This window comes from Pezoporus flaviventris, unplaced genomic scaffold, assembly GCF_033815535.1.
Source record: "Pezoporus flaviventris isolate CSIRO_AGI_PZ_B2104156 unplaced genomic scaffold, CSIRO_AGI_Pfla_v1 ptg000080l, whole genome shotgun sequence".
NCBI classification, from domain to species: domain Eukaryota; kingdom Metazoa; phylum Chordata; class Aves; order Psittaciformes; family Psittacidae; genus Pezoporus; species Pezoporus flaviventris.
The window spans coordinates 1444922-1463394 of record NW_026892628.1 but is presented as its reverse complement, the minus strand read 5'-3'; the positions used below and the strand labels follow the sequence as shown (position 1 = coordinate 1463394).

The window sequence follows — 18473 nt, the reverse complement described above, 5'->3', positions numbered from 1 at the left end:
ACAGTCAAATGGAACCGCTAATGCAGCGGTCACTGCAACGAGAAGCTGGCCCTATTTGTAGGAGGAGAAACCCTGCGGTGGCAGCTCCCCTTCACCCAAACACCACTTCGGCCCCTTCCCGCAGAGCCTGGGGTGGCCAATTCCCCATGGGGCAGCCAGGGGGCGGCCGGTGCTGGCCGGGGGCGCGAGGGACTCAGCCACTTGGGGAGAGGAGCATCCAGGTGCCACCGTGACACCCAGCCCCGTCCTCCACTGCAGGGACCGGGTCTGCTGGGGACAGGGACGGGGCATCCTCCCGCATCCCCTCCCTCCCTTCCCCTTCTGATAATCCTATTTTTGAACCAGGGGATTAGGATCAATACTTCACTCCTAATGCTGTGGTAATACAGTGTTACACCGCCAGCGCCAGTTCCCTGCTGAAACACTTAAGGTAGTTTAAACCCATTTGTGCCGGGGAGTGCGGTGAATCCACAACGAGCTGGCCGTGCAGCCCAGGCGCTGCCGCTGCGGGCTGGCACAGAGGGCACAGCCGGCCAGGGGACAGTGGCCCTTTGAGCCAAGGGTGCTGCTGGACCCTGGCACAAGCGAGCATCCCTCGTGCAAGCAACCGAGCCCTCGTGGGCCCTGGGTGCTGGGTTCAGCCTGGCTGAGCCGGTGGAGGGCCCCAGTGTGGTGCAGGGGGAAACCCGTCCGTTTTCCACTGCAAATTGGCTGAGGGGTTTGGAGGCAAACTCCCAGGGAATAGAAACACAAATATTTCCATCCAGTGCTATAATTATGAATTAGAGCAAAGCTCTGTCTTTATTAGGTGCTAATAGAGATAAAGGGGGTTTTGAAATGCAAGGCACAGCGACGGAAATGCTAATTCACCCGGAGACCTTCCTCTCTCCCCAGACCGCAGGTTTCAAGGCAACTTCTCTTACAAAAAAAAATCCCAAAACCTAAAACCCAAAACCTAAAACCCAACCCCCCCCAGTTCATCTCAGATCATCTCAGTAACTCAATTACATCTATTTAGGGATGCAGCAGCGCTGGCACCAGCGATGCCCCAGCGAGCACCAGTTATACCCTACAGAGTGTGAACACTGAGGCAGGCAGAGGAGCGTGTCCCCAGCGCACATGGGTGTTGCAGCACGCACACACACGCATGTTGCAGCACACGTGTGTGCATGCACAGCGGTGCTGCTCTGGTGCTGCTTGAGGCTCTGAGCTGGAGGAAGCTGAATCACTGCCTGCAAGCGAAGGGCACAGCCACAGCCACCGGTTAGAGGAGCTTTTGGATCTGCAACACCACAGGAATGGCCCCACATCCCCTCGCCCACCTCATACCCCCCTTCAGGACACCAACCCCACTGTGGAGGAGCCAGAGCCCGATCAGCTCTGAGATGACCGGAGGGGGACAGAGCAGAGCCCAGCTCACACCTTCAGTGGGGCTGTGAGTGTTCAGAGGCTTCCGAGGTGGGATATGAAGGAAATGAGTGGCACGGATCCATTTTCCAGGGATGCCGAGCTCCCCGCTTGAGGCTGGAGGATGCTCATGACATGCTCTGAGGGGCCCGGGTGGGCTTTGGCATAGCCAGACCCTGCACCAGCACCAATTTGTCTCATCCCACCAAGCGGGGCCGACTGCACTGGGTTACACCGGTGAGGATCTGTCTTTCTGTGCTCAGAGTTTTCAATTAAACACAAAAATATCCTGTAATAACCCACAGAGGGCTTTTATTCCTTCCCTTTCCCATTTGTTTCTTTATTTTAAAATAAATCTATTATGAGGAGCTTAGAGATGTGTGTAAAAGCAGCAAGGGACGATTTGAGGATTAGGGATCGCTGCTGTCCTGGTGTGACGAGCAAAGGCAAGAAAACCCTGCCGGGGCTGGGAAGGGGATGCTGTGTCCAGCCAGGGCGTGAGCAGGGAGGGTTATCGCAGTGCCGATGGTTCTGGAAGCAGCAGAGAGACCCCGGTGCCAGCGATCCCATGCTCCTGCTGCGTTCCCCACCCGCTCCCTGCCTGCCTGCATCCAGTTTAGCATAAAAGTCATTTTGTTTTGGGCCCCCTGACTGCTGCTCCCTCATTTCCAGGCAGCAGATAACTGTCCTGAGCACCAGGGAAACCCACGGGCTGGGGACCGGGGTGAGCAGCATTTAACCCCCTCCGCCAAGGATAATTGGCTTGTTTACCGTTTTCCTGACCCCCAAAAAGACAATGAAATTGTGCACAAACCCAATAGATTGTAGCCACATGCCTGCAGAGAGAGAGGCGATAGAAATGAAATACAGATAGAGGCTTGCGTGGCAGGGATGGGTAATGGATTCAGAGCGTGAGCAGGGACGTGCCGGGGATATACCCCGTGTGCACCTCACGGGGATGCTCGGGGTGGCATTTTGGGGACCAATTCTGGCTTTCCTGGAAGCACAGAGCCTGGCAGGTGGTGCTGAGCCTGATTTGCAGCACTGCTTTGGGTGAAAAACGCATGGTCTGAGCAAAACCTGCTGCTGGGGGAGAGCTGCAGGAGCAGGGGGCAGACATAGGGGTACCTGGAGCATCCCTGTGCTGGCCCCCTCGCAACCCCTGCTCATCCTCTTGCTTTAACGCACCACCTCTATTTATTCTGCTCCTGTAACTGTAAAATTGATTTTCTTGCAACAAGACGCTTTTCTTTCACTACTGAAAGCACCCAAATGCTCCAACATAAGACACTGGCAATTTTTAATTAGTTTCCTTTATACCTCTTGCCTCCCCGAGCACGCAAGCGGAACGGAACAGGGGAGCCCGAAAGGGAGCAGGATCCAGAGGTGACAAAAAGCACTTTTTATTCTTGATATGATTATTAATGTTACATGTCCTTTACCTTAGGAGGCAGGAGCGCAGGAGGGCAGGGATAAGCAGCAACAGGCACTGAGAGGTGATCAGTGCATCTTTTAGCTGCAGGGCTGGAGAAACGTATTTAACAACTGTAATCTTTATATATTATCTCAGAGCAGCTCCTTGCCACATGGCCCCGTCCCCACAGGCACCCATTGAAACCCAAACCAGTCCTGCTCTGCTTGGCCGTGTCCTGGTCCATGGGGGCAGGAAGGTGTTGAGGGCCCCTCAAAGGTGAGCTGCAAACACGTGTAGGTGATGCTGGTAATTGAGAGCCCCACAGCGTCTCACACCCTTGATAGCGAGCCCAAAGGCTTAAGGCTGGTGTGCCCCTATGAGCCTTCACTCTTGGAGGGCTCCTGCAGCTGCCCTGTGCCCCTGAAGGGCAGCATTGAAGCCAGGGATGAGCCTTGGTGGATGCTCCAGGGAAGCAGGTGAGGTCCTAGCACCGTGTGTCCCCCTCTACCAAAGCCCTGGGGTGGCTGCTCGTTGCTGTTGCTCCCATGGGATCCTGGTCCAGGAGCTGGGTACCCCCATCCCACGCTCCCCTTGCACTCTGCTTAGAGCCGTGGCCAGTCCTGCGGGTGGGAGAGGTGCCGGGGTTCCCAAGCATCCCTGTTGCTGGGAAGGGCCGGGGGTGCCCAGGAGCAGGGCAAGCTCAGAAGGGTCTTTGGGGCTGCAAGGAGAGAGCAAAGCCCCTCTGGCAGCGCGGGCATGGGGAGCACCCACGTGTGAGTGCACAAACCCATGGATGCGTGAGCACCCAAACCAGCGGCCCAGGAAAAGTTACTGGAAGGGGGATAAGGGGAGAGGGAAGAGAAAAAAGGAGGAGGGGGGGGGAAAGGGAAGGAAAGTCCTGCAGGCTTTTGCCTTGTCAGTTCTGTGTCTGCTGTCACTCAGGCGCCGAATTCTCCTTCAAGTTGTCATAGCGAGGCTGGCGGGGATTATGCCGAGGCTCTGTCCAGAATTGATTCATGTGGAACGCGTGCTTGACGAGCGGAACCGCTGGTGTGAGTGGGAGCCGCTGAGACCCCCTATTTTCCCACCTTCCTCACACAATCTGGTATTGTTCGGCCGCAGCCTCGGTGATCCCTGCGCCCGGGCTGTGACTGACACAGCTTTGAGGCTCTAAGGCGTACTTTGAATTTCTAAAACCTCTCAGGAAGTCCCCGGGGTGCCTTCTGCCATTGTCTTGTTTCTCCTTTCGCCTTTTTCCCTTTCCACCCCAATCTCTCCCTCCTCCCCTTTGCTTTCCCCCCTTTCCTCCCCCTAATTCCAGGCCCTGCAATCCCTGGTTTCTCTGTTCCCCCATGTTCCGGCTCTGACCCTCTTGGGGGCTGCTCAGCCACTTTGCAAACATGACTTAAAAAAAGATAAAAACTAAAAGCTCTGAAAGTTCCCAAACCCTTGATCCGCTGCAAAGGGCTCCACTTGTTTGCTTTTGATCAGCCGACACAAACCCCAAGATGTGTTGAAAAGTAATAATAGAAACAAAGCTTTCACCTAACCCATCGCGTGCTCGCATCCGTCTCTGCCCGCTCCGGCTATCGGTGCCATCCATCCGCATAGGATCTGGGCAAGGAGCTTGCATCTTGAAGCATTCCCATCAGGAAAACCCTGCAGAGCCCCCTGGCAAAGGACCGGGCTGTCCCCGGCGCAGGGTCTGGGCTCTGCTCCCTCTGCCTTGGGTGTCCATGCACTGGGACCACCGAGCCGGCGCTACCCTGTCCCCCCGCAGCCCCCAGCCTCTCCTGGGCTCGGCACTATATAACCATTTCCCATTTCCAGTCTTAATCTTATAAGAATGAATTGAGAATGACCAGTGTAAGTACACAGGTGCCACTGGGAGCAGAAAGCACTCTTTAATCTCAGATATGAAAACAATTCCCTGCTCCGCTCGCTAGCAATCAGCAAGTGCTATCAGTGCCGCGCTCTCCCCGGGAACAGGAGAGCTTATAAATATGAATTAGCGCAGAGAAAATCTACTCTCTTACCTAAAGCTAAATGTTATCTGGGTCCCTTTCGAGCAGTGGCTGACATTTCCAGAGTGCTTTTAGTCACATCTGCGGGAAGACAACTCATTTCTGGTGGCACAAAAAAAAAGAGAGGAGAAAGGAAAGCAAGAGGAAGTGGAGGAGCAGGAGGAGGAAGGAGCAGCACAAGGAGACGCTGCCTTTGTTTAAAGAGGGAAATGCTGAATGCCTGAGCCTCCTCTGGGAGAGGGGAGATGCTGGGTGGGCTCTGCCCTGGTCCCGATGCTTGCCAGTGGGTGGATGGGGAATGCAAAGGCTGGAGGTGTGAATGCACCAGCAAAAGCAGCAGGGTCTGCCCCAAGAGCAGGAGTCGGTGCTCGAGACGGAGCTGGGAGCACCGCCAGGGACACCCTGATGATGGGGAGGCTCAGCACCCACGGCCTGTGCAAGGCTGGGCTGTGCTGCCCTGCCAGAGCTGGGGCGATGCTCCCACAGCCCCGGCTGATGAATGGGGAAGGATGCGGCCCCGCAGCGGGTCTGCAAACCCTGTCCCTCCATCACCAGCTCTGATCCCGCTCCCTGTGCTCGCCGGCCTCTCCTGTATCTGTGAGGGAAGGAAGGACAGACCTGAGAGGCTCTAATGGGACCCTTAAGCTGTCTTTTAGAGGTTTAATGAGCGGTTCCTGGCAGGAATGCTGAACACCCCCAGGTAGCCGGGGGGGGGGATGCTCTGTGTCCTTGTCTGGCTTAAGTGAGCTCTGCCCTCATTTACTTCGTGCCATTCAATGGGCAAGGCGAGCAGCGCTGGGGTGCGTGTGCTGGGGGAGCTGAACTTCTGTATTCATTTCCATTTTCCGTTCTGACCCATTGAGCATCGCTCGGTGGCAGGAGGTGGCCCAGAGGCTGCCGTGCTCAGGCCGTGCTTTGCCCAATGCTGGCAGCTTGTGGGGTTCAGGGAACCTCGGGGGTCCCCGCTATGGCCTCATCTTCCTGCCCTCCGTGCCCCACGCAGCCCTTTTGCTGGAGTTAATGCCCTGCCATCCCGTGCTTCATCCTGAACACTGGCGGCCACGCAGTGAGACAGAAATGATCTGGAAAAGGGCAAGAAGGGCAGAAAAATGTTTCCTGGGATGTTAAATAAAGAAAAAAGAAGGGGACTTCAGGCACCTAAATTTATGCTGCTCTAAAATGGATTTCATTCCAGTGTGACGAAAGAACAAAATAATTAATTCCTCTCCCGCAGACAAAAGGCTGGAGGCTTTCCTCTTCCCACTGAGCCATCAGGACGATGGGCAGGTTCCTGGGGCAGCTCGTCTGGTGCCAGGCCTGAATCTGGGAGGTGCATTCCAGCCCCTTCCCACCGCCTGGAGGCCTGGGCTGCAGCTGATGGTTCTGGCTCCCCTTGGTGCTGATGGGGTGCGCAGGGGAGCGGGGCTGCCCGTCTGCCATCACGCACCCATTGCCATCGCCCAGTGGATCCATGCTCCACCAGGTGCCCCCCAACCATGGGTGGCAAAGTGGGGGTCTGGGGGCACCGCGGGTGGGATTGCAGCCTCTTTGCTAAGAGGGGAGTTACTGAAGGGAAGGGGCTGCCTATGCTCTTCAGACACAGCCCTCGCTCTTCTGATGGGGATGAATGGGGGGGGTCTGTGCTTGTTCTGGATGGAGTGATAAATATTAATTCTCCGAGCCAGCCTCTTCCAGCCCACCCTCGTCTCCACAACGTGTCAGGACAGGGAGAAACGGAGGCTGAGTCAATGTACTCACTTAGCAGGTCACTCCCTTTAAGAACATCCCTTTCAAAAGAGAGTTGCAACCAGACCACATCAAGCAGGGCTGAGGCTGCCTCCCTCAGATGTGATTCAATATTCTAATAAATACTTGGGAAACCCATTACAAAGAGAAGGGTTCGTGCTGGTGAGACCTTTGCTGCCTTCCATGCGGGTCTCCATTCATGCTGCAGCTTGGGGGAGACCGTGCAGCATCGCCGCAGCCCATGGGGGACATGGGGGTTGCTGCCCCACAGGATTCTCTCCCTAGTTCCAATATTTGAGCTGCTCCTGGCTCACAGCTTTGGGGATAAGCGTTGGGCAGGCCCCGCAGCAAGAGGAGCCCCATTCCTGGACACGTCTGGCAAGGGGGGGGGGGGGGAATGGAGCATGTCCCTGACATCCACCCCCGCCCCAGCCTCCTGCTTGTTCACTGTCGGACCTGACGCTGTTTCATCTCCTCCCCTTGTACCTCCAGGAGAAACTTCCTGCTCGGCGAACACAAAACCCCTCGGGGCTCTCCTCAGCCATGGGGCCAATTGCACCCCGACCCCAAGTCAACCCCTATCCCCATTGCCATCCCCTGGCCCCACGTCCATCTTAACCCATCCTCATCCGCAATCCCGTCTCCGTTCCCATCCTGTTCTTGGCCCTAGCACAGCCCCGATCCCAATCCCACCTCAACCCCATCCCATCCCATCCCATCCCATCCCATCCCATCCCATCCCATCCCATCCCATCCCATCCTCCCGCCCCGTCTCCTGCCGTGCCCCCCTCCCATTCCCACCCCCTCCTCTCAAACCAATCCCGCCCCAATCCCAATTTGAGGCCCGCCCCCTCCCTCCCTTCTCCCCCCGTTCCCATCCCTCGGCCGACGGCGTCACCGTGCGGCCGCGTCCGGCAGCGCCCGCGCAGGACCGGGATCGGGACCGGGATCGGGACCCACGGGGCTCCGGGCGCTCCCCGCGTGCCCCCGGCCTGGCTCCGGGCTGCGAGCGATGAGGAGCGGCTGCAGCGCGGGGCAGGGGCCCGGGGCCGCCCTGCGCCCGCCCCCGGCGCCCATCGCAGCCGGCGGCACCGGGGGGCTGCGGGACGCGGTGCAGTGGCGACGTCGGGCCGAGGGGTGGCACGGCCGAGCCGAACGGGAGAGCGGTGATGCTGCCTGGGAGGGTCCCGGTGCACCCACCCCGGCCCCGCATCCCCACCTTCCTCCCTCCCTGCATCCCTGCGGTCCCGCTTCCCGGCATCCCTGCGGTCCTCCATAATCCCTGCATCCTCTCATCCTTGCATCCCTCCATCCCCGCGCTCCAGCGCTGCCCAGCGCCCTGCGGAGCGCGGCCGAGGAGCTCAGCCCTAACACGGCCGCGGTGGAGAGCAGCGCGGGGCCCTGCCCTCCGCTTGGCAGCAACGGGACCGGGGGGCTGCGGCCAGGCCCAGCGCCAGCACCGGGGTGCGCGGGGCTGAGCGGGCCCCGCACCCAGCACGCACCGGCCCGCGCCGGGGATGAAGCAGCGTTGGGGGGGACACGGCTCCGCTGCACAGCGACCCCACAGCTAACGGTGAGTGCTGGGCCATCAAACCGGGGCTGCAAAGAGGCCCGCGGCAGGGGGGGTGCTCGATGTTAGCGTGGGTTTGGGTGGGACTGCAGGAATTGGGGGGTCAGCAAATACCCCACGTGCCAGTCCCTGGGGCACAGCCTGGGCTCTGAGCGTGGGGTCTGGCCCCCTGAAAAGGCGAGGTCGTCCCACAAAGGTGGGGATAGGGTGGGAAAGGGAGGAAGCGGGGAGCGTGGTGTGAAAAGCTGGGGGTGGCATGAAATAGGTGGGGGGTATAGGCTCAGAAAAGGCAGCGTACGTGCCTGCGGGGAAGGAGATTTGTGGCTGCAGCTCCATCACACTCGATAATCCCAAGCGCTGCTTTTTGCTGGGCCATCTGGGCTCTCACACGCGGGGGGGGGGGGAACATGGTGATGCCTGGGTCTCCTCTTCCGAGCAGCTGGCAGGAGACTGCTGCCCCCGGGCCACCATGCCCTCCTCCGAGAGCAGCAGCGAGTACTGGATCGACGGCTCCCACCGCAAGGCAGCCCTGGAAGATTTCTACGTCGTGGGCCCCGAGCTGGGACGGTACCGGCTGCTGGGGGGGGTGGGCAGGGAATGCCGGGGGCAGGAGCCCTCCTGGCATGGGAGCGTGTCCTGGCTGGGGCAGGGACCGGCCTGGAGGGAGGAGGGACGTGGCGGGGATGGAAGCATGGATAAGGGGGGGTGGAAAGCAGAAGACCCTGCCCTCACGCCTAAGCTGGAGCTTGGGTTGTGTCGTGATGATGCAGCGATGGTTTCAGGGTTGGGGGCTTGCAGCATGGGGCCCCCTTTCCTGTGTCCGTGGTTCTCACCCCTGTGGGTGGGAAGCGGGCTTCTGGTGTAACTCGTCTCACCTCTGAGCAGCCCAAGGCTTTGGGGGGGTGAGCAGTGAGCCTGACACAGTGCGGGGCCACGGTGGGTCCCTCCTGCAGCAGCCCCTGCAAACAGACACAGCCCCACAGGGGTTTATTCCCAGATCTGGATTTATCCCACCTGGCTCAGGAAGCCCTGCTGAGGACCACCAATGTCCCCATCCCTGTGTGGTGGCTCAGAGCAGAGCCACCTCAGCAGCCACCAACTGCTTGATGGAGGCTCTCGTGACTTGTTTTTTAGAGGCCCTAGCATAAATCCTTACAGGCAGGGAAGAGCAGGGCTGACACGGGAGGTCCTGCGGGTGCTGTGTGCCATTCGTGCTGGGGTGGCCAGGAGATGTGTTTTAAACCTGCCCATCTCTCCTTCCCTGGCGGGTTTGTCCTGGTCTTGGCACACGTGGCTGCTTGGCCGCTTCCCAAGCCCTTGCAGGGCCCCGCAGGATGCAGAGCCCAGGGCTGGTGCCAAGTGTCTGGGCCTGGAGGCTGCTGATGCCCCATAGCAAGGATGCATCCTGGAGATGCCCAGGCCCAGCTCCTGAGCCCCTTTGAGGAGAGCAGCGGTGCTGGGAGCTTCCAACCATGGGACAGGTTTGTCTCTGGTGTCCCAGCACGCTCAGGACAACGGGGATCCAAGGGGGTGCAGGGAACCCTTGGGTGGAAGGTCTGACAGTCCTGTTTGTGGGGCAGCAGAGGCAGCGCTGGTGCCAAGCCCTGGAGCAGATGTTTGCAGTGGTGGTGGTGGTTGAGGCTGGGTCAGCCCCAGCCATCTGCAAGGGAGCCTTTGAGCCTTAAACCTATCAGCTCCAGCAAAACCATTTAGGGCTTCTTACTGAGGTGTGGCCAGTGTCAGCGCAGGGCTCAGCACCACGCAGCCCTGCACAGATGGGGGTAGGACAGAGAGACAGGCTCTGAGCAGTGCAGGTCCTACCGTCCTCTCCACGGGCTGGCCCTGGTGCTCCACGGGCTGCTCCAGCCCCCGTCCATCCGTCAGGCTCTTGTGGCAAATCCCATTGTTCAACATTTTCCAGTTCATCTGTAAAGCAAATGCAATTATCTCCTGTCGCAGTCAAGGTTGATTGCAGAGATTTATTCAAGGCTTTAAGCAGCAGCGAGAGCAGCGGCTGCCGGGGCCAGCGGGGCGAGGGGCTGGGGTGTAGCGAATGCCGGCACGGATCCAGCCGCTGCTGTAATTGGGAACGCGGGAGGGGCAGCCGGCGCATCGCCATGGGCACAGCGGGTTGTGCCGTGCCTGAGGAGCGGCCCCTGCACCTCCTAAATGCGGAGCCGAGGGCTTCGAAATGATCCTGTTGGCAGCAGGAATCAGGCTGCAAACTGTCTGTGGGGAGAACCTCATGTGGGAAGGCGACAGGCGGCGGGTCTGGGCTGGGATGCAGCTGAGATGAGAGGGATGAGGAGTGCAGGTGGCTGCTGGGGTACTGCAAAACCCTGGTGCGTTTGGAAACGGTGCCCGAGGAGCTGAGCTGCTACAGGAGAGCTCTGGGTGGCTCCTTCTCCCACTGGGAATGGGTTAATGGGTGCTGCAGCAGCAATGCCATTTTGGGTTCAAATCGAAGGCTTCTCCTCACTTTCCTGAGCTGGAGAAGGTGGGAGCAGCCACCTCTCCCCTTCCAAACCTGAGCGGTTTGTTTCCAAATTGCTTTTTATTTGCAAAATAAGATTTCATAGAAAACGTTGAGCAAAGGGAGGAAAATGTTTTGCAAGTGGCCTAGAAGTGCCGGGTTTTGTTCATCCCGCAGCATCCCTGTGGTACCCGGTACCCAGCTCTGCTGTTGCCATGGGAACGTGATTCCCAAGTTCAGCCAGATGAGTTGCAAAATCCGCCCTTGTTTCTAAAGCAAATCTCTCTGTCATGAGAGCACCCCAGGGACCGCATCCAGCACATGGGGCTGCAGCAAATGGGTCACTTCCAGCCACGCTGTGCATTGGTCTTGGTCTCATAGGAGGTTTTGGTGTGAACGATGGTGCCTGGCGTGCAGCTGGCTTTTCACTGTGGGTGCTTGGCGGTGCCACGCACCTTGAGCTGAACCTGAACTTGGGTCCCAGAAGATGGTGAAGCCAAAGAGCAGTAAAATGTGGCTGATTTTCAGGGGTGAGAATTAATCTGCTCAAAGGAGCCAGGCAGCAAAGATGAAATTGCAAATTAATCCTGTAATGACCTGAGGCAATGGGTTGATTTTGTTGTCCAGTGGCTAAAAAATTGTTATTCACTCGATCTAAAGATCACTGGCAGCTGGGGGCACTGCTGGGGGTTCAACAGGAACGATCCCTCTTGTCACCTGCAGTGGTTTAACCTGATGGAGAGGTTTTGCAGTGACACGGGATCGTCCTGTGTGCCGTGGCCTTGTCAGGGACACGGCTGGGACCCACACAGCATCCCCGCGGTCCCTGTGGCCACAAGTGGGAAGAGGGAGGCTCTGTCCTGTCGTGAAAGCAGCTTAAGGATTTAAATCCCATCTAGGACTTGGTTTAATTAAAATGGCTTTACCCAGGAAAGCTGGAAACGATGCAGGGAATGGGGCGCACAAGGAGGCGGATGTGCGCTAGGCACTAGCAAAGGTCTGGGGGGGGGCACGGGGTGAGCAGAACCCCCTGCTCCATCCACACCACCTCAAGCACCCCCAAACCTTCTGCAGGGGGGCCACCTCGGTGGTCTACAGCTGCCAGGAGAAGGGCACGGGCACCCCATACGCTGCCAAGGTCCTGAAGAAGACGGTGAGTGTTGGCAGGGTGGGAGGTGACTTTGCTACCAAAGCACATTGGGACTGGGATGGGGCTGTTATTCGGGCTATGGGTGCAGATGGGGAGGGGGGGTGTGTAATGGGTGCATTCTGCTGCTGAAAACAGGCCCTGGGACAAACATGGGAACCTGCAGGGAGCAATGGGGAGGGGGTGTCTGCATGGCAGGGGGCTGGAGCCAGCCCTGGCAGCTCAGGTAATGCTGCTTCTGCATGGGCTCTGTGTTCTAGATCGACAAGAAGATCGTGAGGACAGAGATCGGGGTCCTGCTGCGGCTCTCGCACCCCAATATCGTGAGTACAGCCCTCATGGCACAGCTCGCAGCTCCCTTTGGCTTGGGTCCCCTTAACGCTTCCCACAGGCAGCCCAGTGGTGCCGAGGGAAGGGCTGGGGTGTCCTTGTCCTCATCCCATCCCGGTGCAGGATGAACCCACTACCCCTGCCTGCACCCAGTGTCCGCTCCCTGCCTGGCACACAGGCATGAAAATCATGGTCCTTGCAGTGCCTTTGAGCTTCCCATCTCTGACACCAAGGGCCAGGCTCCCTCCTCTTCCACCCACACCCCCCATCTCCTGGCCTGAGATTTCCATTTGGTAAGCAATTTCCATCGAGGAGATCAAATGAACACCACTGAAAATTGCCCATCTGTAATGAATCCTGCAAGGGGAGATAAAAGGGCTGTGGGTTCCACGTCCCAGCACAGCCAGTGCCGTTTCTCTTGCTCAGCGCTCGGGGGATAACAGCAGCTTGGCTGGAATGATTTGCAACGCCCAGAGCGGATCTAATCACAGCCGGTGTCAGCAAAGCCAGGGCCACCGTGTCGGCCCCTCTGCAATGGCAGGGACCTGGGGGCTCTGCTCCATCCCCATCCCTCCCCAGGCCAAAAAGGCTTATTCCCCGCTGCTTAGTTCCACTGGCAAATTGCAAAAGCATCTTGGAGTCAAGGGAATAACACAAAACCCACCTGGCAGCTGAGTGCTGGTGCTGCAGGGGTGCAGCAGACCCCACTCCGATTGATTCTGTGGCCAGCACATCACTTTGCTGCTGGTGCTTGCTGCCCAGGCTGCCATTTCTTTTGCAGTGTGCCTCAAAACACCCTCCATGGCAGGGGGCTGGAACTGGATGAACTTAAGGTCCTTTCGACCCCAAACCGTTGTGTGATCCGATGATTCTAAAACCCTGGGCACAGCTGTTTCCAGCCCAGCCCATGTCAACCCTCCTTGGAGCAATGAGGCTTTTCCCCTGTGGGGATGTCCTGACCATCCCCAACAGTCCAAATCCTTGATGCAAAGAGGTGAAGCCAAGAGAAGCCCAAAACATCCTAAAACCAGGGACAGTGGAGGCAAACAACGCTGAAACTGGGGCGTCCCTGAGCCCCTTGGCCAGCTCGGCACAGCCCTGCCTTAGGGTGTCCTAGGGTTTTGGAGCTATCAGGCACTTCAGCCTTTTCCTCGGAGGCATTTCCCCACTCCCAGGACGTTTGGGCAGACACAGGGATGGGGAGCATCACTCAGAGCAGCCGCTGGTGTGGGATCAGCCACGGCTGGGGAGAGGCTCCGTCATCCGAAACGCAACAGAAGATTCCATTAGTGCCTCCCCTCCTCCTTTCCTCCCCAGGCAGCAGCTCCACGGAGACGTGAGGAGGAACCAGCCGGGCAGGTTTAATATTTAAATCCCTGCGTTTTCTGTAGGGTTCCGCTCACTCCCAGGTTCAAGTGGGTTTTTGAAGCAGAGCTGCTCTGTTTCATTATTTACGCCGGTGCTGCCTGTGCGCTCGCTATCGTTCAGCACCGACCTCAAGAGCGGATGATAATAGGATTGTAAACTTTTGAAGTTAATAGGAAAATTATAGTGCTTCCGTGTATTATTATAATGCAATAAGCTGCCACATAGTGTCTCTCACCCTGCAGGGTATCACGGCTTGTCACCCAGCCTATGAAGGTAATGATTAAAGCCCCATGAAATTCGCAGTGTCACAAAAGTCTTAAGAAGTGTGAAATTCTCAGTTTTCCATTAAAAAATAAAAAAAATGCATTTTGACGTAGTTTTAAGAGAGACCTGGGAATTCCAGATCTGCTGCAGTGGCACAAAGGTCTCTTGCAGACAAACTCACCTCGTGTGGGAGCTAAAACCTCCCAAAATCATGAGGAAACCAGTTCCTTTAGTACCTCTTTTGCTAAAACATGGTCCAAGGGCCATTGCCAAAAGTGCCCGTAGGGTCCCAGAGGTGGCTTTGGGCTCTTGGGGTTCCATGCATCGATCCCACATCCTTGCAAGTGTAGCTGTGCAGAATGGGTCCCAGGAAGGATGAGGGCAGGGCTTTGCTGTGGGGCTGGACAAGGTGCCAGCATGGCTGAGGAAGCTGTGAAATCAAAAAGCTTTTCGTGAGCTCCTCTTCCAGCTAATGAGCTTGGAGACGGGAGGAGGATAAAGGCGCCGCATGCCTGTATTCCCATTCCCAGCATCGCCTTTAACGCATGATTAAGTGAGCAGGGCTGTTACAAGCGTTAGAACAAATCACGTTCAGACAAATACAAAGGCAAGGAGGGAAACGTGCCGGTTGTCCCAATAAACCTCTCACACCCCAGTGGCCAAATGCTCCTCCTGGCACAGCCTCTGCATCCCACATCTGCATCCCTCTTGCCCCTTTCAGATCAAGCTGAAGGAGATTTTTGAGACCCTGTCTGAGATCGCGCTCATCCTGGAGCTGGTCACGGGAGGAGAGCTCTTTGACAGGTACACCCAGCCCCATCATCCCCATCCTGGCTCCTAATGGGGGGGGAGGGAGGATGAATTCCACCCTGATGGCAGGGGGAGGATGAGGATGAGGATGGAGGAGCCTGATGCACACCATGGTTGGGGGACAGAGGGTGAAGGGGCTCCATATGGGCAGGGTGCTGCTGTGCTGACCCAATGTGCCTGCAGGATCGTGGAGAGGGGCTTCTACAGCGAGCGGGATGCAGCCCATGTGGTCAAACAGATCCTGGAAGCTGTCTCGGTGAGGTGACCCTCGGTGGGTCAGGGTTGTCACTGTGGGGGCTGCACCCTCCCAAATACCCCTCTCACCCTTGGCCCTCCAAAGGTTTCGCTGGTGGAGGGGCCTCTTCCAATCCACATTTGGGGGGATGAAGGAGGAGGGAGGAAGGTCAGCGCTGCTCTGCATCACGGGGCTGCTGGAGATGGGGTTTCTATAGCAACAGGAGGGTTTAAAAATGGAAACTCACAATGGGAAGTGTCCTTCCCACGCCCAGCAGCCGCGCCAGCACCGCAGGCATTGGGTGTTTCCAAAGGACAAAGTTGGGCGAGTTGGTGCCGTGTTTGTGCCCAGTCACCCCCGATCACTCTCTGAAGCAGATGGGGATTCTCTGCCCCTTCCCTCCCTTACCACATCCCTGTTTCTTCCCTCTATAGTATTTGCATGAAAACGGGGTCGTCCACCGTGACCTGAAGCCGGAGAACCTGCTCTATGCAGACCTGTCCCCTGATGCTCCCCTTAAAATCGGTGGGTTTGCCGGGGGGGGTTGCGGCACAAAGAGGAGCTAACAGTGCCTCCCCTGACGGCAGCGCTGCACTCTCTGTGTCCCTCAAGGTGACTTTGGGCTCTCCAAGATTGTGGATGAACAGGACACCATGAAAACCGTCTGCGGCACGCCGGGATACTGCGGTGAGCAGGAGGGAAGAGCCAGGGAAGAGGGAGGGGGATCCGAGGGCTGCTCCCTGCTGCTCAGCATAGGCCTGGCTGATGGCTACGCCAGCATCAGGAGGTGCTAACGGTACCCATGAGGTGTTTTCTCTGCGGGGAGCTCCCCACACCTGTGCATCTGAACCCCAAATTCTGCTTCCAGCCCCTGAAATCCTCCATGGCTGCCCGTATGGCCCTGAAGTGGATATGTGGTCTGTGGGTGTCATCACCTACATCCTGTGAGTAACTTGAGGGTGGCAGTGGAACCACCAGCTGCTCCACCTCAGCCCACTGTGTGCTGCTGGCAAACTCTGGCCTGGCTGTGCCATGGGGCCCAGGCAGCAGTGTGTAGCTCCTCTCTTGTGCTCACAGGCTTTGTGGCTTCGAGCCCTTCTTCGACCCACGAGGGGACCAGTACATGTACAGCCGCATCCTCACCTGCGACTATGAGTTCGTGTCCCCGTGGTGGGATGAGGTTTCCCTCAACGCCAAGGATTTGGTGAGTGAGGTAGCGCCAGGGCTCAGGGCTGCTGAGTGTGAAGGCTTCAGATCAATGCTTGTGGGATAACAAAACCAGGGGCTTTTGAGGCAAATGAGGCCTTTTCATTGGTTACAGGTCAGAAAATTGATCGTCTTGGACCCCCGGAAGAGACTGACCGTCCACCAGGCTCTGGAGCATCCCTGGGTCACAGGGAAAGCAGCTAAATTCGCTCACATGGACAGCACGCAGAAGAAACTGCAGGAATTTAATGCCAGGAGAAAACTGAAGGTAAAGGTGAAAAAGCCCCATTAAACCCCCGGGGGTGGCTCGTGTTCACGTTCCCCTTGTGCAAACAACTGGGGCTATCAGAGCTGCTGTCTCTGGGTTTTAAGGATCCCCTGCCTTGAGCAGATAAATGCTCAGTGACACGTGGCAGCTCAGGGATGAAGGACGACAGAGCACAAAGGAAAAGCCTTGCCTGAAGCGAAGGGCTGGGTTGGAGAAGCGGGCGCCATCGCTCTCTCTGCATGCTCCCGCGGGGCTCGAGCATCTCAGGGAACGCATAGAAGGGGAAACATCTGCCTAAGACATGCTGCTAACTGCTCACACCACTGTGCCTTTGCAACAGGCTGCAATGAAAGCCGTGGTGGCTTCCAGCCGCTTGGGCAACCACGGTCACCACGACTGCTCCCGCAGCGGGCGCAGCCAGAGGGCTCCCCGGGGAGCCCGCCTGCCCCAGGGCACAGGGACCGCTGGCCACGAAGCCACCGCCACCACCGAGGACCTCGAAGCTTTCCAGAGCGACCGCCCCGCCGTGCCCAAGGTTCCTGTGAGCAGCGCCAGCTGCCAGAGCTAACGTGCCCGGCACCGGTGCCGCCTCACCGCAGCCTCCACAAGCAGCACCCCACTGACCCTTGGAAGCTGGCACAGGGAAAGGTGGGGGAAGCCGTTGGGACAGGAGTGCCCCGAGTGTCAGTGTGTGTCAGGAGCCCATGATCCGTGGTGTGGAGCGTCCTTGTTTAGTGTCCTGTTGCCGGTGCAGTTGTAGCTGGTCGCTGTGAATGTGTGTCTGTAGGGACCCGACTGAGGAAAACAAGGCTGGTGACTCTGTCTTCCAACAAATGAACAGTTTTGGCCACTGTGGCTTGAAAAGATCCCAAGTGGCTTAAAAACCAAGGAGCAAAACAGCAGAAAAAGGATTTCTTTCAGCTTACCTACACAGGCAGGAAGCTGCCTTTACAACAGCGTTTTGTAAGTTCCTGTAAATAGTCCTTAAGGGTTTCTTTAGGGAATGGGTGCATCTGGGTTATCACTGACCATCCATGTTCCATCTCCAATCCCTCTTACCAGACGCAGCTGTAGGTTTACTGCTGTTATTAGACATGGTTTGTAGGAGCCTTTGGACCCAGCTGTTTGATCCTATCTGAAGAAAAGGTGTTAGTGAGTGGTTCCTTTATTATCTCTAGATGGTAGACAAACTCTGACTTGTGCTTTTGTTCCACTCCAGCTTCATTTGTTCCCACCTTCAGCCTTGCTGTGGGTACATGATGGTGGCTGGATTGTCCCAGACTGGGAACGCAGCTTGTCTGGCCTCTTCCTTGGTGTTCCAGGTTGCCATTCATATGAGTTTTAACCAAGAACAATGCAGCTCTTTCCACAGCACATTGGAAGACTTTGTAACCTGTAATGGTGCTGTTGTTTCCGGAGGGAGGACAATGAGTTTATATGTATTGGGTTGTTTTTTTTTAAGTCTAGCGAAATCAGTTGACAAACTTATTGGAAAGACTTTTTTCAGGCTGTTATTGACCAAGCCACAGGATGAGCACGTGCAGATTTTAATACAGAACAAGCAATCAGTCAGGAAAAGCCATATTTAATGCGGGAGAAGCCAAAAAGCCAGTGCCGGGTTTGCTGACCTGAGGTGCTGCCTCAACCTGCACCCCCGGCCGGTTGGGCCATGCACTTAGAGCACATTCAAGCAAAAAAGGGTCAAAATTTGTGCACAAAGTTCATTTTTCCAGCACGGGGACACCATAGGTGATGAAGGAGAGGTGGCAAACACAACCTGAGGCTTTGGTGATGCAGAACCTGGGCATCGGGCAGAGCTCCAATGGCAGCAAAGGCAAACGTAACACAAAGAGCTTCGTGTTGATGCAGAGCACAAGCAGAAACCATAAAGATTACGCGTAAGGGCTGATCCATACCACATGACATTTCTGTTTAGGGTGCATGCAAAGCCGAATTCAGGGACGGGATGTTCAAAAGGGTTTTTAATTGGGGAAATATCAGGTCTCGGCCAGAAATGTGCTTTCATTTTAATGAACTCCCAGTCATACCTTCAGTGGGGAAGCAGATGAACAGCAGGAGAGAAAGCGATCACCGACAGCATGGGAGAGGGCTTCGGCAGGGGAAACATCCCATCTTTTTCTGTGTGTTTGGGAGGGGGCAGTTTGTTTTCTCTCTTTTATTTAATACAGAGGGCTGAACTTTGCAGTGCAC

The 18473-nt window shown here is 56.9% G+C and overlaps 1 protein-coding gene across 1 annotated transcript; it reads left to right on the top strand.

The window, feature by feature from the left end:
• Positions 1–8096: 8096 nt before the first annotated feature.
• Positions 8097–18238, top strand: LOC133280158 (calcium/calmodulin-dependent protein kinase type IV-like). Its single transcript, XM_061474590.1, has 12 exons — positions 8097–8164; positions 8601–8728; positions 11709–11787; positions 12042–12104; positions 14465–14547; positions 14737–14809; positions 15223–15313; positions 15401–15475; positions 15657–15732; positions 15866–15992; positions 16110–16262; positions 16603–18238. The coding sequence occupies exons 2-12, from the start codon at positions 8631–8633 to the stop codon at positions 16828–16830; spliced, it is 1146 nt and encodes a 381-aa protein (XP_061330574.1). The 5' UTR covers positions 8097–8164; positions 8601–8630; the 3' UTR covers positions 16831–18238.
• Positions 18239–18473: the final 235 nt, after the last annotated feature.

What these genes read in the sequence shown, in the direction of transcription:
- LOC133280158 (XM_061474590.1), top strand. Translation starts at nt 8,631, where the DNA reads ATGCCCTCCTCCGAGAGCAGCAGCGAGTACTGGATCGACGGCTCCCAC. An exon ending in AGATCCTGGAAGCTGTCTCG is followed by an intron (nt 14,810 to 15,222) that starts GTGAGGTGACCC and finishes TTCCCTCTATAG; the next exon opens with TATTTGCATGAAAACGGGGT. An exon ending in CGGCACGCCGGGATACTGCG is followed by an intron (nt 15,476 to 15,656) that starts GTGAGCAGGAGG and finishes TTCTGCTTCCAG; the next exon opens with CCCCTGAAATCCTCCATGGC.